This window comes from Acomys minous, assembly GCF_964271855.1.
Source record: "Acomys minous genome assembly, chromosome: 16".
Lineage (NCBI taxonomy): Eukaryota > Metazoa > Chordata > Mammalia > Rodentia > Muridae > Acomys > Acomys minous.
The window spans coordinates 65,565,635-65,592,373 of NC_140498.1; the positions used below are offsets into that span (position 1 = coordinate 65,565,635).

The window sequence follows — 26,739 nt, forward strand, 5'->3', positions numbered from 1 at the left end:
AGAGTGCTGGGATTACAAATAAGTTTGCCACCACGCCCAGCCAATAATAGATCGTTATGCGATCTATGGTTTTACATATAGGCACAAACCATGTATTATATACTCAAATTTATAGACTGACTGCTCAGACATAACAGAATTGTTCTGTAGGATTCTCTAGATTAACTGTATTTATTTATTCACTTACTATTTGTGCAGGGAGGCCAGAGGACAATTTTTAGTAACTAGTTCGCACCTTCCACATGTGAATTTAGGCTGTCAGGCTTGGCTGTGAGCAACTTAACCACTGAGCCCTCTCACCAGGCCAATTTACCCATGTGCGTTTCTTAATTCACTTTTTACCCTCCACAGCCTTGCAACCACCTAATGATTTCAAGACCTAGTCACTCGTGCCAATTGTTTTCAAGAAAGGAAATCATGATCTCCAGATGCGAATAACAAGCCCGACATTTTCTACTAGGCATAGCTGCTAAAAGCAAAATAAATGTATTGTTTGGTCCTTGAGGGCAGCAGCTGTAGGGGATGTGGAGCAACACAGAAACCTAGAAACTGAGTTCTTGCCTGGCATGCTGGAGGCCTTGTGTTCATCCCCAACACCACACAACACAGGTCCAGGCTCATAGTGTGGCACTCCAGATGAAGAGGTTTAGTCGGAGGTCATCCACAGCTACCGTATTTTCTGGCATATAAGACAACCCCCAACTTTTCCAGTTAAAATATAGAGTTTGGAATATACTTGGCGTATAAAACACAGGGCTCTCACCCCAGCACTTGGGGTTCTAGGTCCTCAGCCAGCAGTGAGTTTTAAGGCCTGCCTGGGCTACATGTGACCTTGTCTTTAAATAAGGGCTGGAGAGATGACTCAGAGGTTAAGAGCACTGTCTGCTCTTCCAGAGGTCGTGAGTTCAATTCCCAACAACCACATAGTGGCTCATAATTATCTATAATGTGATCTGATGCCCTCTTCTGGTGGGCAAGCACACATGGCAGGCAGAACATTATATACCTAATTGTATACATATAGAACATTGTATATACAGCTCAGGCTGGCCTCAAACTCAAAAACACAAAACAAACCAACCCTTCTGCTTGAGGAGTGCTAGGATTATGGGTTCTGAAGAACCATATTGCTGTACTATTTCTCTCAAATGTTTATCAAAGGCCTTCTTTGAAGCCATATGCCTGGTTTTGTTCTTTTGTTCCACTTCTGAATGCTGGGATTACAGGTGTGAGACACTATGTCCAGCTTTCTTGGTGTTTGGAGTCTCTCATCGTATAGCCCAGGCTAGCCCTAACCTCTAGACACTTCCACGTCTCTGCCTTCCAAGTGCCAGGGTCACCGGGCGTGGTGGCACACACCTTTTATTACAGCATTTGGGAGACAGAGGCAGGAGGATCACCGTTAAAGTTTGAGGCCAGCCTGGTCTACAAAGCAAGTTCAGGACAGCCAAGGCTACACAGAGAAACCTTGTCTTAAAAACAAAACAAAAACAAAAAAACCCTAACTGCCAGGGTCACATGTGTGCCACCTCACCCAACCAGAGATGATTGCTTGGCAAGGACCCTGCACACCTGGAGGCTCAGGTGGGGATGCTCATGCAGGTGTGTGCAGGCCAGATCAGCCTCAGGTGTCACTCTCTCCCACGGCCATGCACCTTTTTTCAGACAGGCTCTTTCGCTGGTCTGCACTTTACCAATTAGGCTAGAACTGCTGGCCAAGTTCCTGGGACTCAACCCCCCCCCTAGTGCTGTAACAATCACAGCATGATGGGCGGCTGTCATGGGCTCTAGGAATCAAATTCAGGCCAGGCTTGCACAGAAAGCATGCTGCTGCTTCCCTAGACCCTTTTCTGTTTCCTGGGACAGTCTTGCTTTGGATTCCAGGTTGGTCTAGAACTTAATTCATAGACCAGGCTGTGTTTGAACTCATGAAACAGCACAGGCTGACCCAGAATTCAGGCCTCAGCCTCCTGAGTGCTGGGTGTCTGGTACCATACTTGGCCTCAAAGCATTAATTCAGAATCTGAAGAGAGAGAAAAGGGGCTCAAGAGCTCAAGGAAGGGAGGAAGGGGGTAAGGGGAAGGAGAAGGAAGGGAGGAAGGAAGAAGGGAAGGAGGGAGGAGGAAGACGGGGAAAATTCAAATTCATCTTTGTGTCAACTTTCTTCAAGCTCATCTTTGAGCTCAACAGCAACATCTTTCACCCAGTGCTAAAGATGATTAAACTTTAGGAAGATGACGACATTAACAAAAAGACGAGAATATAAGCGCACACACAAAATAAAACATATTTATTATGCTAAAGGACAGATTTTATTATTTTCCCAAAACACTAAAATAGCCCATGGCATATAGTAATTTAGCACACAATATAAATGACATATACAGTCAGCCCCCACCCCCATGGCTGTTTTTAACTATCCCTTGGGTGGGAGGCTTAAAGGCGTCCACTCTCTACATGACCTTTATTAAACTTATCAACAAACCACAAAGGGAGAGTTACTTCAGAGAAAAAGATCTTAAAGCGAACACGTCCTTCCGGATGACTGATCAGAGGAGAGCCATTGAGCGCAGAGTCCTTCGTTGTGGAGAGCCACTCTCAAGGCAAGCATCCCAGATGCCGCCTGTCCCCGCTCACCTCTGGCCGTCTGACGGTAGCTGTCCTCTGCGCCTCCTGTGAGCCTCGCTCTGGCCATGTCCAGTCTTACCAGTTCTGCGTTTTATAGTCTGAGACCAGCCAGCAAATGTCCTTTCTCGCAGGCTCCTCGCCTTCCGTTTGAATTGCAGTTTTTCAATGGAGGCACTTTGGAGAAGTTGCAGTATTAAATTTACGATAATTTTAAATCACAGGAGAGTTTAAGATTTATCTGCTGACAAAACAGAGATCACAAATGAAGTATTTTCCTTTTCACAGATACAGGACTTGTGTGACCTCTTTTAAGTGAAGACTTTTTTCCCCCAAAGTAACTCTCTCTCTTTGTACTTTGTTAATTTTTATAAAGGTCATTTAAGGAGTGGACATTATAAGCTGCATACCCAAGACACAGTTAATTATTTCCCAGTTCTGAGTGTCTTTCTGAAATGATCAAAAACACGCTCAAAAAATGTCCCTCTGCATCAACTGGCAAGGTGTCTGGCCACAGGAATTGGAGCAGGAACCGAATGGCTGCAGCGTGTGCCAGACTGAATGCAAAAGAAAGTGTAAGACAACCTTTAAAATTACTCTGCTATTTTTATTGTTCGGCTTGCACCTTAACTATGGCAGCTGAGACTTGCTACTCTGGAGGACTGCACAGCCAGCGACCCCACGACTATCTGCAGATCATCGGAAATACGTACGAGCGCATTCTCGGACCCTACTGTTTGCTCTGAAAACACGGGGTTTAAATGGTCAAGGGACACACATTTCGTCTCTTCTTCTGGCAGAGCTTTGTACTGGGCATAAGCACATGGCAGCTGGCATGGCTCAGAATATGGGTAAGGCAGTTCCAACCCGGTGCCCAGCCCCTCGGGGATAGCGCTTAGCGGTTCACCTTTCAGGAATCCCATTTCTCTCAGTTTTGGATGGCCTGGCCATCCTGACACCCAGGACTCTCCTTTGGGGTACTGTGCACGGCTGTCTGTGGCTCTGGGCCCTCTTCCTGGCCAGTCACTTCCCAATGCCTCCACAATGCCAAAGGACACCCCAGCTAGATGCTCTTCCGAAGGAGCAGAGGACAGAGCCACAGCCTTGCTTACAGGGGCCGCTAGAGCCGCCTCTCTTCCCGTTGACCCCTTCAGATACTGAAGCACTTTGTAGCCACTGTGAAGTGTGAGGTTGGCCTTGCTCTGATCATGTGTCACTTCCAAAGATGCCGCCACCGTGGCCTGTGATTTTCCATCGGTATCTGCTGCAGGCTGGTCTGTCCAGAAAGGCACGGCTGATGGGCTGGGGCTCCCCTTCTGACTTCTCTTCTTAAGGCCGCATGATAGTCTGTCCAGGTCACCTCCTTGTGACTGCCTTACATTGGTCAGGCAAACACCCAAGGCCCCTCTTCCGCCCCTCATGTTTTGCGCCCTCTGATGCAGCGAGCTGGGTGATGCCTATCAGTCAGGGGTGGCCTTCAGTGGATCTCAATATGAACCTGGAAAAGATAATCAAATGAAAATCTGTGACAGAGGATTGTTAAAACATTCACACACACGAAGTATCCACAAACACAGAGTGAGCAGAAGCCAGAGAGTGGGAGCACTGACCACTGTCATAGGTCAGCCCAGCTCTGTAACGAATTCCAGACTAGCGTGGGCTTACAGCACAGAGATGGAGCCAGGAGGACCGCCAGTGCAGGTCTAAAGCCCGCCATTGTGGAGGAATGCTAAATGAATGTATCAATCGTCAATAAAGAGCTGTTTAGCCAATCAGCTGGGCAGAAGGACAGGAAGTGGAAGGTGGGACTTCCTGGAAGGGAGGAGAAAAGTTTGACAGTTGGAGAGGGAAGAGGTTTTTGGATGGTTGGAGGAGGATGGTGGGAACTGAACATGGACCGGCCCAGGGGTCATAGTGGAAAGTGTCGGAATATATGTATGTTATAAGGTTTAGAGTAGTTTGTTTAGTTTACGAGTAGATTAGAATCAGTTCAGACTCTGCCCGGCGAAGTGCTGGCCGCTTTAAAGTATGTTTCAGTCTCCCTGTGTCAGTTATTGGCTTTGTAGGCTGAACGGATACAAAATACTGTAACAAGCCTGAGCTACATAATACCCTGACTCAAACACGCAAATATGTGAATAAAACATATATAAAAAACAACAACAACAACAAACCCAAACAAAGAAACAAGCCAGGTGTGGTGGTGCATGCCTTTAATCCCAGCGCTCAAGAGGCAGAGGCAGGTGGATCGCTGTGAGCTTGAGTCCAGGACAGTCAAGGCTACACAGAGAAACCCTGTCTCAAAAAACCAAAAAACAAACAAACAAGATCCTCCTTTCTCTGCTCTGTGAGTGTATATGTAAAGACACAAACAACCCCTTTGGGCCAGGTCTTATAGCGCCCCAACACCCATCCATGTGAAGTCCACAAAAGAAGCAACACTGGTAAATCACGGCAAACAAACCTGCCCAGCAAAACGCTGACAGAGGAGGGTTTATTTCCAAGTTCAAGGGAAAAGTAAAATGCAATACTGGGGGAGTCAGCCCCTCAACATCCAGTCCCTTCGCCATGTGAAGATGCTAAGAGACATAACAGAGCAGTGGGCGCAAAGGCTCCCAGGTACGTCCAAGATCCGCATGGCAGCCGGGAGAAGGCATCACACAAGCCCTTGCCCTGTATGAGGCAGCCAACCTGCCAGATGACAATAGGCCTGACCCACTTAGGCAGCTGCCGCCCTGCCGGATGCCTGTCTCCTCACCTTCCCTAACCCAGGCTATTAATGGCCTCAGGCACCTGACAATCCAGACTACCACTGCTTTGTAACCTAAAAATATCCTGCCCCTGATACTTTCCAAAGCAAGCTAGCAAGGCTAGTCCTAAGGGCAGGACAATGGGCCAGCAGGATCCTGGGTGCTGATGGCTCCAGCACACACTCTAAGATTAGCCTGCCTGCAGGTGTGGAGCGTGGGTAAGTGGACTGTGGTACGGCTGGGCCCCGGCTGGGCCCACGCTAAGGAGGATGAGGACAGGCATCACCACCCTTCTAAGGGAAGCTGACTCATGACCACAGGGAGAACACATCACTAAGTTTCTTCCACTGACTAGGCAAGCATCTGTGTCCCACAGCCACGCCTTGTCTCCTGGCCACACATCTGCTCAAAAGCACATTCAATAGAGAAGCTATGCACCCAGCTCTGGGGGAGCTGGGCAACCTGGCGTCCTTCCTCCAGTGGGGCTGTGGGCTCAGCGTGGGACAGCGCCGAGCAGCCTCTCCAGCCAGCATCCCACAGGCAGCGGCGGTGGCAGCAGCTTTTGTCGTCAGTGTTGCCCAGTGTCTCGGGGAATAAATGATAGGCTGCTGGGATGTTTGGTAAAGCGAAGGCAGAAAAGAAACCACAATAGACAAGGGCATCTCAGTGGGGCAGCCAGTTCAGTCCCCAGCAGCCAAGAAAGGCAACTTGCAACTGCCTAAAAGTCCAGCATTGAGCGAGCCAATATCCTCTTCTGGCTGCTGTGGACATACACACACCCACAAATAAAATTTTTTAATTAAAATGAAAATAAGGGCTAGAAAGACCCCAATTCCAGTCCTATAACCCAAGGGGAAGCAGTAGTTTTTATTCCCAGCACTACGATGGTGGAGACAGGCAGGTCCAAGAGTTTTGCTGGGCAGTCAGCCTAGCCTACTGAGCAAGTTCCAGGCCAGTGAGAGAGACTAGACTGTCTTAGGAAACAAGATGAACAGCACCTGAGGAAAGCCGTTGGAGGTTGTCCTTGGCCTCTGAAAGTTAACGTGAACCTGGTGTGGTGGCGCACGACTGTCCTCTCAGCACTCACAGAGCAGAGAAGGGAGGAGCAGAAGTTCAAGGTCATCCTCAACTATTTAGTGTCCGAGGGCCAGCTTAGGGTTCAAAATCAATACGGAGGGACAGGAGGAAAGCCCAATGGGAGAGCCCTTTAGCCTGTACTGTACACACAGACCTCTTAGTTGATTTGGTTGTTTTGTTTTTGAGACCAGGGTCTTACTATGCCTAGAATTTACTATGTAGGTAGACAAGGCTACCCTTGAACTCAATGAAATCAGCCTGCCCCTGCTTCCCAAGTGCTAGTGTGTACCACCACGGCTGGCTAAGCCTTTGATTTGATTTGATTTGATTCAAACACACACATACACACACACACACACACACACACACACACACACACACACACACACACCCCAAGTTACAACGAGTATGGTGTACATGACTGTAATGCAGGTGTGGAGGAGGCTCCCCAGCGCGAGGCCAGCATGGACTACATTGTAAGATTCTATCTCAAAAGCATATAAAGTAACGGCACCAGAATATATATGTGAATCCCTCATATCCTTGGGGTTGGGAAGGATTTTCTAGTGATAACAAACATCAAATATCAAGAAAGATTGTTAAGCACTGGGTGTGATGGCACACACCTGTAATCTCAGCACTCAGGAGGCAGAGGCAGGCAGATCACTATGAGTTCAAGGCGTCTACAAAGCCGAGTCCAGGACAGCCAAGGCTACACAGAGAAACCCTGTCTTTGACTCCACAAAACAAACTTCAGGGGACTGGACAGAGGGCTCACCAGTTCAGAGCACTTGCTGCTCTTGCAGAAGACTGGTGTTTGAACTCAGCACCCACATGACTGCTTACAAGCACCTGTTACTCCAGTTACAGTGAATCTGCACCCTCTTCTGGCCTTTGAGGACCAGGCATGCAATGTGGGGCACAGATATATCTGTGGGCACTCACATATACATTAAATAGAAATAAACCTTCAAAAATGATTTTCAGGGTGAGCACCATGGTATACTTTGAATCCCAGCTCTTGGGAGGATGAGGCAAGAAAAATTCTATTTCAAGGCCATCCTAGACCATACAATGAGCTCCTGTCTCAAACCTCCCCTCCCTTAAAAGTAAACAAACACAAGCATGACCACAAGCAAATCCAAAATATAACATGCTAAAAAAAAAATCTTTAATTGGGGATGGAGAGATGGCTCTGAGGTTAAGAGCACAGATTGCTCTTCCAGAGGTCCTGAGTTCAATTCCCAGCAAGCCACATGGTGGCTCACAACCATCTATAATGTGATCTGATGCCCTCTTCTGGTCTGCAGGTATACATGCAGACAGAGCACTGTATACATAATAAACAAACGAACAAAACTTTTAGAAAAATTAATTAATGGAACAGACTTTTTAAAACTTCAAGTAACAGCTAGGTATGGGTGACTAGTGCCTCAGGGGCTTGAGGCAAGAGAACCATCTTGGGTTCAAGACCTGTGTAAAAATACACGGCTAAGTTCCAAGACAGCCTGGGTATAAAGTCAGGGTGGAGGTCGGAAAACCCTGTCTCAATAAACAAAGCAGGGCTGGGAAGATTGCTCAGTGGGTAACAGCACTTCCTGTGCTAGCATGGGAACCTAAGTTCAAATCCCCCACACTTAAAACAAACACACCTCAAAAAGGTAGGTGTGGCCACATGAGCGCCTGTCACCCCAGGACTTCAGGGACAAAATCCCCAGCGGTTGCTGCTCAGCAAGGCTTGCTGACACAGTGAGCTTCCGGTTCAGTGAGAAGCTAATCTCAGTGTGCGCTTGAGTACATGCACCTACACTCACATGCTCCACACAACCACACACAGACATGCGCACAAAGATGCCCACAGCAGCATAATTCGTTGTCAGAGAGTGACAACAGCCCAGAGGTGCGGCAGCCAACTGAAGATGATCTGCAGAAGTGGCAACTATTAATAGATTCAAAGAGGGATCCAGCAGTGGAAAAGCACAAGGGTGGAAGAAACTGAGGCCATCCAAGTAGTATGCTCATGCTAGAGAAGGCAGGGAAAGGTCTGCAGGGGTTCTCAGGACTGTGTCCTTAATTTATCCTTTCTTTTTTATCTACCTATCTATCTATATGTATCATCTATCTATCTATCTATCTACCTAACTATCTATCGTGAAGGCAGGGTCTCAAATAGTCAGGCTGGAGCCGGGCGTGGTGGCACATGCCTTTAATCCCAGCACTCGGGAGGCGGAGGCAGGGGGATCACTGTGAGTTCAAGGCCAGCCTAGTCTACAAATCAAGTCCAGAACAGCCAAGGCTAACACAAAGAAACCCTGTCTCAGAAAAAAAAAAGTCAGGCTGACCTCAAGTGACTATATAGCTGAAGATGACCTTGAACTCCTGATGCTCCTGAGTCCGCTTCTTGTGTACTGGGACTACGGGCCTAGCACACCTTGCCTTGGTTGTATGAAGCCCTGGGGATGAGACCCAGGGCTCAGGGCATGTAGACAAGGTCTCTTCCAGCCTAGCCACATTCCCCAGGCCAATATTTATCCACTCCCCTGTCCACAGACTTGCTGCTGCCGCCTTTGGGCCACTGTTTACTAAGACTGGAGCACTGGACTTTAAACCGATTTCAGACCTCTCAGGTACATACCCAGAAACAGACTTACTAGACTGTGTGTTAAGTCCACGTTCCGCTGTGTGAAGAACCACCAGTCTCTCATGACAGCCGAGCATTTTACATCCCCACCAGCAGCACACAAGTACTGAGGGCACATACCTATACCAACATCTATTTCTGCAACCCTTCCCCCCACCCTCTGCCGTAACACCAGCCATCCTAACAGGTATAACATGGCCTCCCACTGCTCCTGAAATCTGCTTTCTCTTAGAGCCCAGGATCTTCTCAAGGACAGCTGTGTGCCTTCTTAGATAAATCTCTATTCCAGCACTTTGCCAATAACTGGATTGGGCTGCTCGGTTTTCATTCTATTTCTTTTTAATTGTAAGAAATCTTTCTCTATTCAGGGTATTAACCCTTTACCAAATTAACTTACCAAGAAATGCTTTCTTCCACTCTGTGGGTGGTCCTTTCAGCCCCGTGCCCACGATGTTAAGCCAGGCCCTCGCCCCTGCTGAGCTACAGTCCCAGCTCCTCTGCATTCACTCTTGTGCAGGTAGAAGGAGTTCATGTTTATACAATTTTATTGCACCCTTACAAAACTAACAGGAGGGAAGAAACTGGGCCTTCCCTCTCCAAGAACAGACAGGTTGGGGCTGGAGCCCAGAGCCCAGCACATGCTAAGTGCAGGCCCAGAGGAAAGCAGTAAGCAGTTTTACGCTCGTGTGTCCCCATCATCTTAAATATGATAAATGTCTTCTAACGTTGCTATAAATAGAATGAGTTCACATACTTTAAAACAGTCGTTATATGTGTGATGGGCACATGCATGAGCGCACATATGAAGGTCAAGGACAATCTGTGGTGTCAGGTCTCACCTTTTCCGCAGCCCCAGATCCACACACTGTAAAATCTGCCTGAACCACACACAGTTATTTCTAAAACTCATTCAGAAACATATCGTTCTGAAACAGGTCAAGGGGGCTGCCCTGACGGCACTAGCCTGTGACCCCACAGGTCAAGGGGCTGCCGTGACGGCACTAACCTGTGACCCCACAGGTCAAGGGGCTGCCCTGACGGCACTAGCCTGTGACCCCACAGGTCAAGGGGGCTGCCGTGATGGCACTAACCTGTGACCCCACAGGTCAAGGGGGCTGCCGTGATGGCACTAACCTGTGACCCCACAGGTCAAGGGGGCTGCCGTGACGGCACTAGCCTGTGACCCCACAGGTCAAGGGGGCTGCCGTGATGGCACTAACCTGTGACCCCACAGGTCAAGGGGGCTGCCGTGACGGCACTAACCTGTGACCCCACAGGTCAAGGGGGCTGCCGTGATGGCACTAACCTGTGACCCCACAGGTCAAGGGGGCTGCCGTGATGGCACTAACCTGTGACCCCACAGGTCAAGGGGGCTGCCGTGATGGCACGAGCCTGTGACCCCAGGACTTAGGAGGATAGGGCAAAGGGTTTGAAATCCCAGTAGCCGAAGCTATTAAGATGAGTTTTAGGTCAGGCTGGCGAGGCTGTCTCAACACAACTAAGCAAGTCCAGAGTACAGGAAAGAGCCTGGGGAGATAGATGGCTCTGAGGACAGGAGGGTTGGCTGCTCCTGGAGAGGACCCAAGTTCAGGTCCCAGCACCCACACTGTAACTCCAGCTCCAGAGGATCCAACACCTTACTTGTGGCCTCCACAGGCACCTGCATCAACACACACACACATTAAAAAAAAAAAAGAATGTAGGTGCTGGGCCAAGTGAGATGGCTCAGCAAGTAAAGGCACTTTCTTGCCAAACCTGATGACCCAAATTTGATCCCCAGGACCAACGTTATAGAAAGAGAGAACTGATTCAGACAAATCAACCTCCAATCAACCAACCCACACACACACACACACACACACACACACACACACACACACACACACACACACACTCCCCCCCCTCTAAATTACCAAGAAAAAGCAAAGAGGGAGCTGTTCCAATGCATTCTGCACAAATCTAGCACGCGCCTCCTGGCTCACTACCCCAGCCGCCAGCTTCCTGTTGTTCCAGGCTCGCCCCAGGCGTGGGTCCTGGTGACAGCTCTGCCCTCTGTCCACGTTCTGTAATCCTCACACCCAGGCATGAATGAGGCAACGCCTCTGCCAAGGTTTTACTAAAGTGTCCGCTTATCACTGAGGTCCTCTCTGATTTATTCGGATGCCAGCCAGCTCCCCTTCCCCCTCAGAAGAAGAGGGAGACTTCCATGTAAAGCAGCAGCTCTGAGAATGGGGGAGGTGACAGCGCCCGATAGGGAAAGGTATTAACCTCCCTGAATTATACACTTAACTAGTATGATACTTTCTCATTTTTTATATTTTGGCCTTTTGAGATGTGAGTTCATGTTCATTATGAATTTTTCCTCCCTTGGCATCTCTCTATGCTGGATTCCAGGCGTGTGGCACAATGCTTGGTAAAGCAAACACTTATTAAACACAAGGGGGAAAAGATGTCCAGGTGGTGAGAGGGCCCTGAAACCCACGAAGAGAGAGGAGAAAGAGCAGCTGTGGCCTGTGAGAAAGCTCAGTGGGGAAATGTGCTTTGCTATCGTGCCTGATGCCTTGAGTTCAAGCCCCAGGACCCACACAGTAGGAGACAAGACACTCCTGCAAGTAGTGCACTGACCTCCACACAGCCATATGACATCCTGTGGGCACATGGACACACTCAGGCACACATGCACACAGAACAATTAAGATATAACAGAAAGAGGAGACTGGAGCAAGGAGCCAGGGATGTAGCTCAGTGGGCAAGAGGCTATGGGTCCAATCCCCAAAACTAAAGCAGAGGAAAGGAAGTGGGTGGGTGGTGGCACATGCCTTTAAGTCAAGGCAGAGGCAGGCAGATCTTGAGTTCAAGGCCAGCCTGGTCTACAAAGCCAGTTCCAGGACAGCCAGAGGAGAAGCCCTGCCTCAACAAATGGGGATGGGGAGGTGGGGGGGTTTGGGGGAGAGTAGGGGGTCAGAGAGGGAAGGGGAGGAAGAGGGAGACAGAGAGCAGAGTGGTTAAGAGCACAGAAGGGTTGCTGAGCATAGGGCAGAAGGGAGAAAGCAGCAGCAGGCAAAACAAGGACATCTCCTGGTCTGTGATTCTCACCGTCTTTTCTCTGTCCTTTTCTGGCCTTCTTTTTGGGTCACCTGGGGCTAAGACATTTGCTCCATGCTTCTCATGGGAAAACTCAAGAGAGCCACCCACCAAAGGTGTGTGCCACCAACACTCAGTTTGTTTTTTTTTTAAACTACTAGATATTTTTAATTTTTAATTCTTGGTTAGAGAGGGGCAAGGTCTCGTGTAGCCCAGGCTGGCCTTGAACTCCTGATCCTCCAGCTCCCACCTCCCAAGTGCTAGGATTCCAGGTGTGTGCTACTAGGGCCCACCCACAGAGCTTTTACTATGGGTGATTGGTATAGATTCACACTTTCCACCATCTGTATTCCCATGCTGTGTGAAAAACTGGGAAGCTAACAGCCTCAGAAGACTGAGGCTTACTTAAAAGCAGCACTTTTTTCCCTTTCTTTTTTGTATGCTTAAGATAGAGCACCTGTGTAGCCCTGGCTGATCTAGAACTCACAGAGATCTGCCTGCCTCTGCCTGTCAAGTGTTGGAATTAAAGATTACCTGGCTTTATTTTGAGGGGGGTTGTTTTATTTATTTATTGTTTTATTTTTTGGTTTTTCCAGACAGGGTTTCTCAGTGTATAGCCTTGGCTGTCCTGGACTTGCTTTGTAGACCAGGCTGGCCTGGAACTCGCATCAATCCACCTGCCTTGGCCTCCAGAGTGCTAGGATTAAAGGCCTGCGCCACCACACCCAGCAGGGGGGTGGGAGGGGTATTTTATTTTTAAGGTGGGGAGGGGATGTTCTTGTGAGTGCAGTGCCCTCAGAGGCCAGAAGAGCTCAACAGGTCCCCTGGAGCAGGAATTACAAGCTGTCCTGACCTGCTGAGCGTAAGCATCAGTGTTGGATAGGAATCTCCACTCCTCTCCAAGAGCAGTCTCTCTGATCCTTTTTCTATTTTGGGACAGGGATCTTGTCACTGTGTTGCCCACACTGACCACAAACTGGCTGAGGAGGCACTTCAGTCAGTGAAGCACTTGCCACGCAAGCGTGAGAGCTGAGCTCCAGCCTCCAGAGTTCACAGGAAAAAGCTGTGTGAGCTGTCATGTGCTGACACGGAGAACTGCTGGAGACAGGAGGATCCCTGGGGCTCCCTGGCCGGCCAATCTAGGCCAATTAGTGAGCTTAAAGCCACCTAAAGCACACAGACTCAACACGCCCCAACTTCTGGACTCAAGTGATCTTCCTGTCTCAGTTTCCCAAGTAGCCCAAGTAGCTGGGAACACACACGCACATACACACGCACACGATTTGTTTGCAAACAGTACTTTTAAAAACTTTTTGTTACCCCCCTCGGTCATAGACCTAGGGGAGGGGAATAGGGTGAAAACAGGAGGGAGGGCAGAATGGGAGGACACATGTGTGTGTGTGTGTGTGTGGAGTTCTGTGGTCACTTCTGTCACGGGACAATCCTCAGGAGTCGTTCATTCCTTTGATCATGTGGGTCTTGGGGCGCCAACTCAGGTTGCCAAAGTTGGTGGCAAGCACCTTTAACCATCTCACTGGCCACAAACTGGTTTGTTTTTAAAGATTTATTTATTTGCGGGCTGGAGTGATGACTCAGCAGATATGAGCAAGGGCTGCTCTTTCAGAGGACCAGGGTTCAATTCCCAGCAGCCACATGGCAGTTTATAGCTGCCGGCAAATCCAGTTCTGAGGGATCTGATCCCCTCTTCCAGCCTCCACAGGCACCGGGGGCAAGCACGGTGCACATAAATGCAAACAAAGCATCCATACACAAAAATTAAAAATAAAAATTTTTGTTAAAGATTTGCTCTGTGTGTATGAATGTCCATCTGGTGCCTACAGACCCGGAACTGGAGTTACATACGGTTGTGAGCCACCTTGTGGGTGTTGGGAAAGGAACCCAGGTCCTCTGCAAGAACACCCAGGTTTAGTGTGCACGAGGCCTTGGACTCCATACCCAGGACTGCCAAAGGGGTAAGGGAGACCCCAAATAACGTATGAACAAGAGATTTATTTTTTATTTTTTCTTAAATATTTATTATTTATTTATTTAAGTGCTCTATTTGCATGTATGACAGAAGAGGGCATCAACCCCCATTATAGGTAGTTGTGAGCCACCATGTGGTTGCTGGGAATTGAACTCAGGACCTCTGGAAGAGCAGACAGTGCTCTTAGCCACTGAGCCATCTCTCCAGCCCCTGAACAAGAGATTCAAATACGGGAGAAATAACGTTCTGTAGGGCCCAGTCTTTTAAACACATTCCAGTTCCCCCATAATGAAGGAAGGGAACAGTATGCTGAAGGGAAAAGGGCCGTGAGCTGCTCCAGCGTCCCCTTTAGTCAGACTGCTTCTTATTGCGCTTTCCTTTGCCCAAAGGTCAGAGTAATTAATAATAATTAATAATAATAATTAGTGATTTCTCACGATGAACAAAAGCCCTGGAGCCTTCAGGGGAGCTTAAAGCAGCAGATGTAAAGGTTTCAAGTATGAAGCTGTGCAGTGGTGATTGATGAGAAAGAGAGAGAGAGAGAGAGAGAGAGAGAGAGAGAGAGAGAGAGAGATTGATTGAGTCTGATCGGTCGCAGGTATGGCATTGTAACCCAGAACACTCCCTCCCCCAGCATGAAAAGGCCAGGTCCAAGATCAAGCCTTACAAGGGTCTTAGAAAATCCTCTTCTAGCTGGGCAGTGGTACATGGGCCATGAGGAAGAGGCAAGCAGGTCTCTTTGAATGTAAGGCTATCCTGGTCTACATAAGGAATTCTACAGCGTTTTGAGCCAGCCAAGGTTGCACAGTGAGACCCTGTCTCAGAAGGGAAAAAAAAAAGACGTTCCCAAAGCCCTTGGTGAAAGCGCTCTACCTGGGCCCACTTGACCCAGCCCGTGTCTGGCTCCCCCCAGCTCCTTTCTCTAAAGCTGGCTAGACCCGAATCATGACCTGCTCTGGAACCCACGGAGCTGCCCTTGCTACGCGCTATGGATAGGGCCTGCACTCACTGCTCACTCCACGCGTTACAGATCCGCTTCCCACCCTTCAAACCCACTTGCCTTTCATCAGTACAGTGCGCGCTCCCCATTATGAAATATGGATCTGACTCACCTTTCCAGAGATGATCTCACTGTCCTACAAACAGATACGCAATTAGGAAACACCGGGCATGGAATCTGCCGCTGGGTATCGCTTATAAAACAAACTGCAGCAAAGGAAACGGGTGCAAGACTACAAAGGTTCCCTCTGAAAGAACTAAACTGTAAGAGTGTCCCTGCCAGGGAAGACACGCCCCGTACCCCGGGAGAAGGGAGTAAAGAGGAGACCCTAATAAGGCCTACTCAGTCATCGAGGTGTGAGCTGGGTGAGGGGCTAGGAAGCCATATCCACACGTGCTAAAGATAAGCATGTCCTCGCTATGGCCACGTTTAAGGATGCCGGGACATGACATATATGTTTAGAAGACTTCTCTAGGGAGCCAGAGAGATGGCTCGCCTGTTAGAGATGCTTGCTGCTCTTGCAGAGAACGGGAGTCAGACAGTTCGCAACTATTTCAGAGGATCTAGCAACTCTCCTGGCCTCCTGGGGTAGACACTCACAGATAGATGCATCCTGTGTGTGTGTGTGTGTGTGTGTGTGTGTGTAAGATGTGTATGTGACGCCTCTAACTGACCAGTGGGAAACAGATGGAGAATACATAAAAGTCCAGGCTAGCAACTGGAGAATGGCTTAGACTAAGGAAGGGTACAGAAAACAAATGAATACCCGAGGAAGTTCTGTTAGGTTTTGTTTATTTACACAGGGTCTGGACACATGGTCAAAGCTGATCCTAGGCCTGACTGCCCTGCCTCTACCTCCCCAATGCTAGGATTCCAGGCATGGAGCACCACACTCAGTTTATGCGGCACTGGGGACTAGACCTCGGATTCTGTGCAGACTAGGCAAGCAGCCTGAGCCACCCGAGCCACATCCTAGCCTGTTGTGGTTGTTTTTAATGTTACAAAACATGGCAATTTGAGACACAATTTTTGGGAGCTTTTTTTTTTCCCTTCTTTTTTTGAGACAGCATTTCTCTGTATAGCCCTGGTTGTCTTGGACTTTATTTGTAGACTAGGCTGGCCTTGAACTCACAGAGATCTGCCTGCCTCTGCTGGGATTAAATGCTTGAGCCACCGCGCTCCTCAAGACATAATATTTTATAGTAATCTCTTGTAGTTTTTCATGTCATTTGCTAACTAAGTATGAATCATATGTAACTCTAGATGCCAGGTTTCCAAAGTGGGAACTGGATAGGTCAAACATGTACTGCAAACACATTTGTTTTATCCCCAAAGGTGTTGTTGTTGTTGTTGGGTTTTTTGCTTGTTTTGCTTGAAAACTCTGAGCTAACTTGGTGTCTAAAAATCAGGATGCCTCATTTCTCTCAGAGAAGGTTACCAGATCAGGCAGGAACACCGGGGCCTTGTTTCTACAGGTTGGTGATCAGCAAGAACACAGGCTTCCTGGTTTATCTCAGTTCCCAACACCCAACACTCTGCTTATTTGTGGCACCTGCTGTAAAAGTTTGCTGGTTCTGCCCCAAGACCTGCTATCACTTAAGATGCCACAAGGCTTTGTTCATGCAAGGGTATCTTGATCTGGGAGCAGAGGTACAGATTCCTTGTTAGAGTGCTTGCCTAGCAAGCAGGAAGCCCCAAGGCTGATCCCAGCAGCACCTCGTAACCAGGTGGGATGGTACACACCTGACATCCCACCCCCACCCCCAAAGAAAAGTAAAAGCATCCCGATTTGGACCTTAAAATTGGTTTTTCTTAACTCACTTTCACCAGTTTTGATCTACATACTTGGTTTCACATTTCACATTTCACATGGTCTGTAACCACCTGTGTCAGAGGTCATTTTTACACACACCAAGACTATTACACTTTATTTTGACCCAACTACAGAAAAACTAGGTACGCTACTCAGAACTGGCTCCTCTGTACACCAGGGAACGATGTGTGTACAGTAAGTCTGGGGCCGGGGCGAGCCCCTGCCTATAGGAAATGCAAAGATCCCACCGGGTCCATCTCCAAAACCACAAAAAACCAAAAACAAAAACAAGCAAGCAAACAAACAAAAAACCAATACTGTCAAAATTATACGCTTCCCAGGGGTGGAACTGAGTCCTCCAACAGAGTCCCGCTCCAAGGTGTAAACAGAATCCAAGGGAAGCTCACTACCCAGCCTTTCTTACTTTTTGAGGCAGAACACTCAAATTGGCAAGCCCGCTCTGCTAGAAAAAGGCATTTTGTAATTCAAGAGACAGGGAAATGTCAGTCATTTCCAGCACTCGCGGCCTCCAGAATGCTGAGGCAGGCATGCGGTTATCCCACGTCTAAATTGTTTCAGGCCTCAGAATTTGTTTTATCTCGTTCTTTCATCTTCATCCCCATCGCCATTTCTAACCCCTGGCCAGAATAAATCGGAATCGGAAACAGTGGTGAAAACATCATTCACTTTCGGTCTAAAGGTACAAGGATAATATAATAAACCTTCGCGAAGTTTTGGGAAGCAGAAATCACAAAGGAACTCGCTGCTAAAGGGGCGCCAGGACAATTTGTCATTTTTAAGGACAAAGCGTCCTAAGGGGCCTTCCTGTCATCCTTCCTTGGACCCCACCCCCAGATGTGGGACCTGCCCTTTGAAGCATCGTCTATGCAGAACGGGGTTACGAGGGGGGGAAATGCACGATGCTTGGTCCACACTCAGCCTCCGGCAGCTGATGGCAGGAACCCCCAGCACCTGCACGCCGGCGAGCCAGGTGGGCAGGGCCGCGCGACCCAGGGATGCCGAGGGCGCGGCTCACCTACCTGCAGGCGCACGTTGAGCATCATGGAAGCCACGATATAGAGGTAGGGAAAGTTGATGCGCAGCCGCCAAGCCAAGTCAAAGAAGATAAGCAGCGTGCGGGTCAGCCCCTTGCAGAAGACCCCATAGGAGCGGGCGGCGGCCGAGCGCGACAGCCGGACAGCCAGACCCGACAGAGCCGTCGCCATATAGAGACCCACGGCTTCCCACTGCCCGCCCGCCCTCCCTCTCCGCGCCGCGTCGTCCAGGGCCTCCTCCCCGGGCCGCTGCTCAGTGCTCAGCGCTCTCAGGGAGCGAGGGAGACCGCGGCGAGGCCGGCGGGAGGGCGGGCCGCGGGGGAGCTGAGTCGGCGCGTCACTCTCGGGAAGCTCCTCCGCGAGCTACCACCTGGATCCCTAGCCCGGCCGCGCGGCCTGACGTCACAAAGCCGGCCTGCGCCTGCGCAGGCATCAGGCTCCGCCCTCCGCCCCGCCCCTCAGACGGCTTTCCTGGCAAGTGAAGTGCGCGTGCGTGGGAGACTAGAGTCGCTGCGTTGCGTCCTGGCGCCCTCTAATGGTGAAGTCGAGAATAACAACAGAGGCGGCGCTAGCCTGTTACTTAAATCCAGCACTCAAAGAGGCTCAGGCAGGAACAAAATGAATTCAAAGCTGGCCTGGGCTGCCTGACAAGGCTCCATCTTGGTAAAAAGAAAGGAAAGGAGAAAATAAAATAAAATAAAAGAATAAAATAAGAGAAGAGAAGAGGAGAAAAAAAGAAGGGAAGGAAAGGGAAGGGAAGGGAAAGGAAAGGAAAAGAGGAGAAGAGAGGAGAGGAGAGGAGAAAGGAAAAGAAGGCGGGGCAGTGGTGGCTCACATCTTTAATCCCAGCACTCGAGAGGCAGAGGCAGGTGGATCGATGTGAGTTTCGAGGCCAGCCTGGTCTACAAAGCGACTCCAGGACAGCCAAGGCTAATACAAAAAGACCCTGTCTCAAAAACCAAAAAAAAAAAAGAAAGAGAGAGAGAAAAGAAAAGAAAAAAAGTGAGGGGGAGGGGAGGAAAGAGGAGGGAAGAAAAGAAAAAAGAAAGAAAGAAAGAAAGAAAAGGAAACCAGGTGGTGGCACACGCCTGTAATCCTAGTGGCAGAGGCAGGTTGGTCTATGTGAGTTCGAGGCCAATCTGTTGTACAAAGCAAGCCCAGGACAGGCAAGGCTACACAGAGAAACGGTGTCTCAAAAAAAAAAGATAACCTAGGTTACATGAATCCGTGTGTGTGTGTGTGTGTGTGTGTGTGTATGAGAAAGAGAGAGGAGAGAGAGAGAGAGAGAAGGGGGGAATTAGTGTCAGTGTGAAAAGTGCTTTGGTGCAGGTACAGTGTTACAAGAAGAGGCTCAGAGGGAATCTCATTAACAACTGATCAACAGGAGCCGTCTGCTTCACTTACTCTCTCCCCCGCTGCTCATGGACTGAACCTTGGAAGAGAACCGGCCCGGAGAAACCGGGTTCCGTTTTCAGCAACCTCTCCACGCTACCATGACCTGCTTCCAGAAAAAGAGGATGTGGACTCGCCCCACCCTGTCCCGCCTCCGGGTATTAGTGAGAAATGAATGAGACCAGGTTTGCAGCACTGGGCACGGTCCCAAGCACACAGAAGGCTTTTATACCCAGAGCCCTTGAGTCCTTAGATTGTAAGCCCAGTGAACTTATGAATGCAGTGCATGACTAATAATGGTTAATGAGTAGTTGTATATGAAATTCCTTTCCGTGAGACAGTAAAATGGTTCAGCAGGTAAAGACACTTGCAGCTGAGCCCAGTGACCTGAGTTCAATGCCTAGGCTCCACATGGTGGAAGAAGAGAAGGGAGTCCTACAAGTCACCCTCTGACCTCCACAAGGGTGCGTGCGTGCGTGCGTGCGTGCGTGCGTGCGTGCGTGCGTGCGTGTGTGTGTATGGTGGTGCGCCTTTAATCCCAGCACCCAGAAGACAGAGGCAGGTGGATCACTGAGAGTTTGAGCCCAGCCTGGTCTACAAAGCAAGTCCGGGACAACCAAGGCTACACAGAGAAACTGTTTTAAAAAACCAAAAACAAACAACAACGATAGCAACTTTATATGGCAGCCTCGCTTTAGTGAGGCAGTGGATTCAATCTCAAATACTGCAGAAAACAAAACAACTTAGTTTCGTAATATTTTATGCCTGCATGAAGCAGTTTATGACTTTTTTGGGTTTTGTGCATGCCGTGTGTGCGCATGTGTGTTGGGGAGGGGACACACGTGCGTGTGCATGGAGGTCAGAGTCTGATGTCTGGTGTCTTCCTCAGATACTCCCCACCTCACTGAACCTGGAGCGTACCACTGCCTGGGCTGGCTGGCCAACAGGCTCCAGGAATTTTTCTTTCTTTCTTTCTTTCTTTCTTTCTTTCTTTCTTTCTTTTTTTTTTTTTTTTTTTTTTGTCTCACTCCTACTAGGGTTACAAGTGTCACCAGTACTGGGGTTACAAGTGTCTATGACTATGACCAGGACCATGCATGACTTTTTTTTTTTTTTTTGATTTTTCAAGACAAAGTTTCTCTGTGTAGCTTTGGCTGTCCTGAACTTAGTTTGTAGACCAAGCTGGCCTCAAATTCATAGCAATCCCTCTCCCTCTGCCTGGTGTGTACTTCATGCTCATGTCTGGTACTTGTGGAGCCTAGAGAAGGGTTGCCCGAAGTTATGGAGTTTGTAACCCCTGGGGAAAGACCATAGGATCGATCCACTTATAATTAAAGATTTATTGATTAGCGGCTTTGCAGGATGAACAATCTCTGAGCCAAATTTGAGATTTTCTTGAGAAGGGAGGTGAGGGAAAGATTTTAAAAGGAGAAAAGCTCAAGGTGACCTTCAATAGCTGAACAAGCAAGCAAAAACTCATCTGTTCTGCCAAGTTAAGTGACCCCCGCCCCAAAAAATAAAACTCTAAGTATTTGTATAAGCAAGAAGTAGATAGTCACAGCTATACACTTTTGGGTGGGGGTCATTGGGTTAGGGATACTGGGAAGTTACCCTCTAGGGACTGAAGGCAGAGACAAAGAGCTAGCGTGTACCAAGATGGCTACTTGGCATAAAATGAAATTTCTTTAGCCATCACACAGATCCCCTGGAACTGTAGTTACAGATAGTTGTAAGCCACCATATGGGTGCTGGGAACTGAACCAAGGTCCTCTGCAAGAGCGGCCAACATTCGGAGCCATCTCTCAGGCACTACTGAAGTTTTTTTTTTTTTTACATCCACATTTACTTAACCCGAAGAGAAAGATGCAGGAGGAGAGAATGGACACACATGATCCAAGACCTGGGTCAACAGCTTTCTCTGCAGCTGGATATGGTGGTTGTCACCTGTAACCCCAGCATTTGGGAGGCTGAGGCAGGAGGATTGTTTAGAGTTCCAGGACAGCCTTAGTGCTCTGTTGTTATTTCCTCTGAATTGAAGCATTCCCTCCAGGAAGAGGGAGAGAAACTCATGCAATGTGCAAGAATTTATACAACTTACAAGGCTCAGGAAATGTACGCAATTTGCACGCTCAGGAAATCCATGTGATTTACAAGGCCCAGGAAGGTAGAAAGTTACAGCATTCACAAGGCTTCTCTCCAAGGTTATATAAGCAGCCAATAATGGCTGGATAGAGAAGACTTCCCAAATGGCTATGTTTCTATTAAGTTGTTCAGTGAGCTTCAGGGATTCATGGTGGGGTGAGCTATCTTAAGTGTATTTGTTTGGTTGGTTTTTGTTTTTGTTTTTGTTCTTTGAGACAGGGTTTCTCTGTATAGCCTTGGCTGTCCAGGACTCACTTTGTAGATCAGGCTGGCCTCGAACTTACAGTGATCCTCTTGCTTCTGTCTCCTCAAGTGCTGGGATTAAAGGTGTGTATTGCCATACCAAGTTCTTAAGTGTATTAATGTGGGCTGCAGAGATGGCTCAGAGGTTAAGAGCACTGCCTCTTCTTCCAAAGGTCCTGAGTTCGATTCCCAGCAACCACATGGTGGCTCACAACCATCTGTAATGAGATCTGGTGCCCTCTTCTGGCCTGCAGGCACACATGCTGGCAGAATACTGCATAATAAAATAAATAAATAAATCTTTTTTTTTTTTAATGTATTAATGTATGTGGCCACTAAATGTTTGATTTAACAGTTAGGCTGATCCATGGAATGCTTGCTAGGCTGGAACTCTCCTGCTATGGGCATGCTGGGAGGGATAGGAACCTATAAATTTACCCTCAGCTCAGAGTTCTGGAGTCTTTCTGGATACCACTATGTTGGTGATGGTCAGAGACCAGCTCAAGTTGAAAATTAAAGGTCCCTTGTGCTTGCATCAGTATCAAGCCCTGATCTTTTGTGGGTCTTGTGATCTGGGCACAACATTCGGGGCTTGCCTCTGCCTCCCTAGTGCTGTGATTAAAGGCATGTGCCACCCCGCCCCGCCCCCCTCTCTTTTTCTCTCTCTTGCTTTGGTTTTACGAGACAGGGTTTCTCTGTGTAGCCTTGGCTTTCCTGGACTCCCTTTGTAGACCAGGTTGTGCTCGAACCCACAGAGATCCAGCTGCCTCTGCCTCCCGAATGGGGGTATTAAAGTCTTGCGGCACCATGCCTGTCTCAAAAAACAATCTTATCAGGCTCTTTTAAGCATCTGAGGGCCCTCCCAAAGAAACCTCTTTCTACTTCCCCCTTTGAACTCGTGTAGATGGCCAATTCTGCTTCCTGGCCTTATGTCTCTGCTGTCACCTCTCCTAAACAACCTTCTCACCCCCTTGTCATACCGTCTTTACACCTTCCTTTGCAAGCTCCCCCCCCACCCCACCCACCACCCACCCCCCCACCCACCACCCACCCCCCCACCCACCACCTACCCCCCCACCCCCGCCCCAGTTAACGTCAGGGACCTGGTCCTCCTCTCTCCTCGCCATCACAATCACACTCCTCTTTCTCCTAGATAGATGGGCTCCTCCCGGGTCATCCGTACTGCTACCACTGCCACTAAGCTGAATGCTTTCCCTCACCAGGTTCACCTTTCTCACCTCAAGCCCGTTACACCATTGCCTCAAAATAGCCCTCCTTTTTACGTAACAGGACCCTGTGCTTCCTTAGAATTCTGAAGATTCCAACGTCAACCAGCTTGCCTCTGATTTCAGAAGAAGAGGGCCTCACACATCTGCGGAGACTCAAGTCCAAGCCCACTGGGGTTTGCCCTATCTCTCCTTTTACTACCTCCTCCTGTGGGCTCCTGCTAGTGGCAGACTTGTTGGAGCAGGGTCTGGGGCTTTGTATTAATTGCTTCCCCCCCCCACCCCCAGATTCTTACTGTTTATGAGCAAACTGTCACATACCCCAAGTATTCCTGTTTAACCTTGCCTAAGAAGTTATTCCTGATTGGCTGATTAAAAGGCCTAAATGTGAGATGGAGAGATGGCTCAGAGGTTAAGAGCACTGGCTGTTCTTCCAAAGGTCCCAAGTTCAATTCCCAGCAACCACATGGTGCCTCATAAGCATCTAGGATGAGATCTGGTGCCCTCTTTCTAATGTGCTGGCTCACATGCAGTGGGATACTGTACAAAAAATAATTAAATTGTTTTTGGTTTTTGTTTGTTTGTTTGTTTTTTCGAGACAGAGTTTTTCTGTGTAGGCTTGGCTATCCTGGACTTGCTTTGTAGACCAGGCTGACCTGGAACTTACAGTGATTCTGCCTCCTGAGTGCTGGGATTAAAGCCATGGGCCACCACACCCGGCAAAATAAATCTTTAAAAAAAAATTTTTTTTTTAAAGCCTAAACCTGGCCAGGGCAAAATAGGTTAGGTATGGCCAAAGTTTGCTGGCTTTGGGAGAGAAGGATCTTGGGAAGGAGAAGCAGACAGGTACCAGAGGAGGGAGCAAACAAGTATCAGAAGAGGAAGAGACGGACCGGTTGAAATGGGTTAGCTGGAGAGAGCACATAGCCCTATTGGCATGGATGGAGGGAATGGAGAACATTAGCAAGTATTTATGGAATTGTGCATGGGGGGTAGAAATTATTAGAAATAGATGTCACCTGGTGGGGGGGGATGCTCAGGAGGTAAAAGATAGCCGCAGGTGAAGGCCATTCTAAAAAAAAATACAGCAGGGGTCTGTGTCTTTTACTGATTGAAAACGGGTTAGAAAATACCGCCATAGTAACTATAAGCCTAATAATAAACATTTGTTAGGCCATGCCATTAAACTAACAGCAACGTGGATTCCACATACGGAGATTTGAAGGTTAAGAATCTTATATTCCCTTTCATCCCAGCACTCGGGAGGCAGAGGCAGGTGGATTGCTGTGAGTTCAAGGCCAGCCTGGTCTAACAAAGCCAGTCCAGGACAGCCAAGGCTACACAGAAGAACCCAAACCAAAATCAAACAAACAAACAAAAAGAATCTTAGAAACCATGTCTCAAAAAAAAAACAACCCCTCCCCCTCAAAAAAAAAAGAATCTTCCATTCAACCATTCACCCAGCCCACTCTCATGATGGGGTCTGGACACTGCACAACTGGGTGCTATCAACAGGAGATGCATGTCTTTACAACACTCACGCAGGTCTCTATCATACTTGACCTTTGACTTGCTTTCTCTATGACCAAACTGTTGTCAACACTAGCCGGGGACATGGAATGGGGTTGTTGTTTTTTTTGTTTTGTTTTTTTGGTTTTGTTTTGTTTTGTTTTTTGAGACAGGGTTTCTCTGTGTAGCCTTGGCTGTCCTAGACTCACTTTGTAGACCAGGCTAGCCTCAAACTCAGAGATCCTCCTGCCTCTGCCTCCTGAGTGCTGGGATTAAAAGTGTGCACCACCACCACCCAGCTGGGGGATTATTTATTTATTTATTTATTTTGTTTTTCGAGACAGGATTTCTCTGTGTAGCCCTAGCTGTCCTGGACTCTGTAGACTAAGCTGGCCTCGAACTCACAGCGATCTGCCTGCCTCTGCCTCCCAAGTGCTGGGGGTGAAAAGCTTGCGCCACCACGCCCGGCTGGGGGATTTTTTCTTTTTTCTTTTTTTAATCCATGAACTAAGGACCCATGGCTCCCCAGATGGTAGATGGGAGTCCCTGGTAAGCTTTACTATTAAGTATTTATCACCGTCATCCTTAGGTGCAATCAAAATACAAAAGCATGCACTCCACTCTCCCAACACCTAGGTATAGAAAAAATAGGAGATGTGAGCCAACAGCCATCAGCGGCCCTTAGCCTCCTAGCGGCTCCCGTTTTGGGCGACACCAAGCCCACCTCTCTGACCTCACGGTCACTCTATCTTTTGTTTCAGACTTTAACCTCTGCGTGTCAGCTACCGAATAACGCTCTGCATGGCTGCTTTGGAGAATCCTGGTTGTGTGTCCGTCCCGGGTCACCATCACAACCACCGTTTGTGGCCTCGCCCATTGGTCCTTTAGACTCTCTCACCTAGCCGGTCACTAATTGCCGAGTTAGATAGCCCAACACCCCTCAGCTCCCCCACATTTCTCTCTTTTGTTTAGCTCCTCAGAGGCACCCTGGGTTCCGTACATATGGGACTGTATTGATGCCTTACTCCTGAGCACTACCAACCAGTCCCTATTTTTTTTTTTTCTTTCTTTCTTTTTTTTTTTTTCTCTGTGTAGCCTTGGCTGTCCTGGACTCACTTTGTACACCAGGCTGGCCTCGAACTCACAGCAATCCTCCTGCCTCTGCCTCCCGAGTGCTGGGATTAAAGGCGTGTGCCACCGTGCCCGGCACCAGTCCCTATTTCTAAACATTTGCAATGCCTTGATCCTGCAGCACTCAAGTTTACTGCCGCCTACCCGATGGGTGGTCAGGGACTTGTGCCGTGGTATTCTTTTCCCCAAATAAGGATGGTAGCAATGGGAACCCTTGCTGACTCCGTCACCTATAGTGGCACGATGCGACAAACAAATGGCTCAGGTCCTACCTCTTCTCACATCCCGGGGGATAACCGCTGGTGTCACCACTGGAACAGTGGGACTAACTACTTCCCTATTTTTTTAAAGAAATTATTTTTGAGCCGGGCAGTGGTGGCGCACGCCTTTAATCCCAGCACTCGGGAGGCAGAGACAGGCGGATCGCTGTGAGTTCAAGGCCAGCCTGGTCTACAAAAGTGAGTCCAGGACAGCCAAGGCTAACACAGAGAAACCCTGTCTTGAAAAACAAACAAACAAAAGAATTTATTTTTGTTGTATATGCATTGGTGTTTTGCCTGCCTGTATGTCCGTGTGAGAGTGTCATATCCTGTAATTAACAGACAGTTGTGAGCTGCCATGTGGTTGCTGGGAACTGAATCCAGGTCCTCTGAAAGAGCAGTCAGTCCTCTCAACCACTGAGCCATCTCTCCAGATCGCTGTGAGTTCGAGGCCAGCCTGGTCTACAAAGAGAATGCAGGATAGCCAAGGCTACATAGAGAAACCCTGTCTCAAAAAAACAAAAAACAACAACTTCCACAGCACTGTTCATCAGTAAAGGAAGTCAGCCAGGAACTCAAGCAGAGCAGGATCAGAGCTGATGCAGGAGCACGGAGAGGGAGGGGTGCTGCTCACTCACGGCCTTGCTCCTCACGGCTTGCTCAGCCTGCTTTCTTATAGAACGCAGGACCGCCAACCCAGGGGTTGCGCTACCCTCGGTGGTGGCTTGTGTCAAGTTGACATAAAACTAGCCAGCACAGAGGCCAACCTCCGCGAGCTGAGGGTTCTGAGGGCTGAGAGGAATG

The 26,739-nt window shown here is 48.7% G+C and overlaps 2 protein-coding genes across 2 annotated transcripts; both read right to left on the minus strand.

Annotated features, from left to right (window-relative positions):
• Positions 1 to 2,263: 2,263 nt before the first annotated feature.
• On the minus strand, positions 2,264 to 4,046 carry FAM220A (family with sequence similarity 220 member A; the record flags this gene model as incomplete). The annotated part of the gene is made up of 1 exon (XM_084763925.1): positions 2,264 to 4,046. One exon carries the CDS (start codon positions 4,044 to 4,046, stop codon positions 3,252 to 3,254), a length of 795 nt encoding a protein of 264 aa, XP_084620051.1. The 3' UTR covers positions 2,264 to 3,251.
• On the minus strand, positions 3,986 to 18,453 carry SMIM10L3 (small integral membrane protein 10 like 3). Its single transcript, XM_084763927.1, has 2 exons — positions 18,018 to 18,453; positions 3,986 to 4,123 (listed from the first exon to the last, which is right to left on the minus strand). The coding sequence occupies exons 1-2, from the start codon at positions 18,201 to 18,203 to the stop codon at positions 4,103 to 4,105; spliced, it is 207 nt and encodes a 68-aa protein (XP_084620053.1). The 5' UTR covers positions 18,204 to 18,453; the 3' UTR covers positions 3,986 to 4,102.
• Between the last annotated feature and the right edge of the window lie 8,286 nt (positions 18,454 to 26,739).

What these genes read in the sequence shown, in the direction of transcription:
- SMIM10L3 (XM_084763927.1), bottom strand. Translation starts at nt 18,203, where the DNA reads ATGGCGACGGCTCTGTCGGGTCTGGCTGTCCGGCTGTCGCGCTCGGCC. An exon ending in TGCTCAACGTGCGCCTGCAG is followed by an intron (nt 4,124 to 18,017) that starts GTAGGTGAGCCG and finishes TATCTTTTCCAG; the next exon opens with GTTCATATTGAGATCCACTG.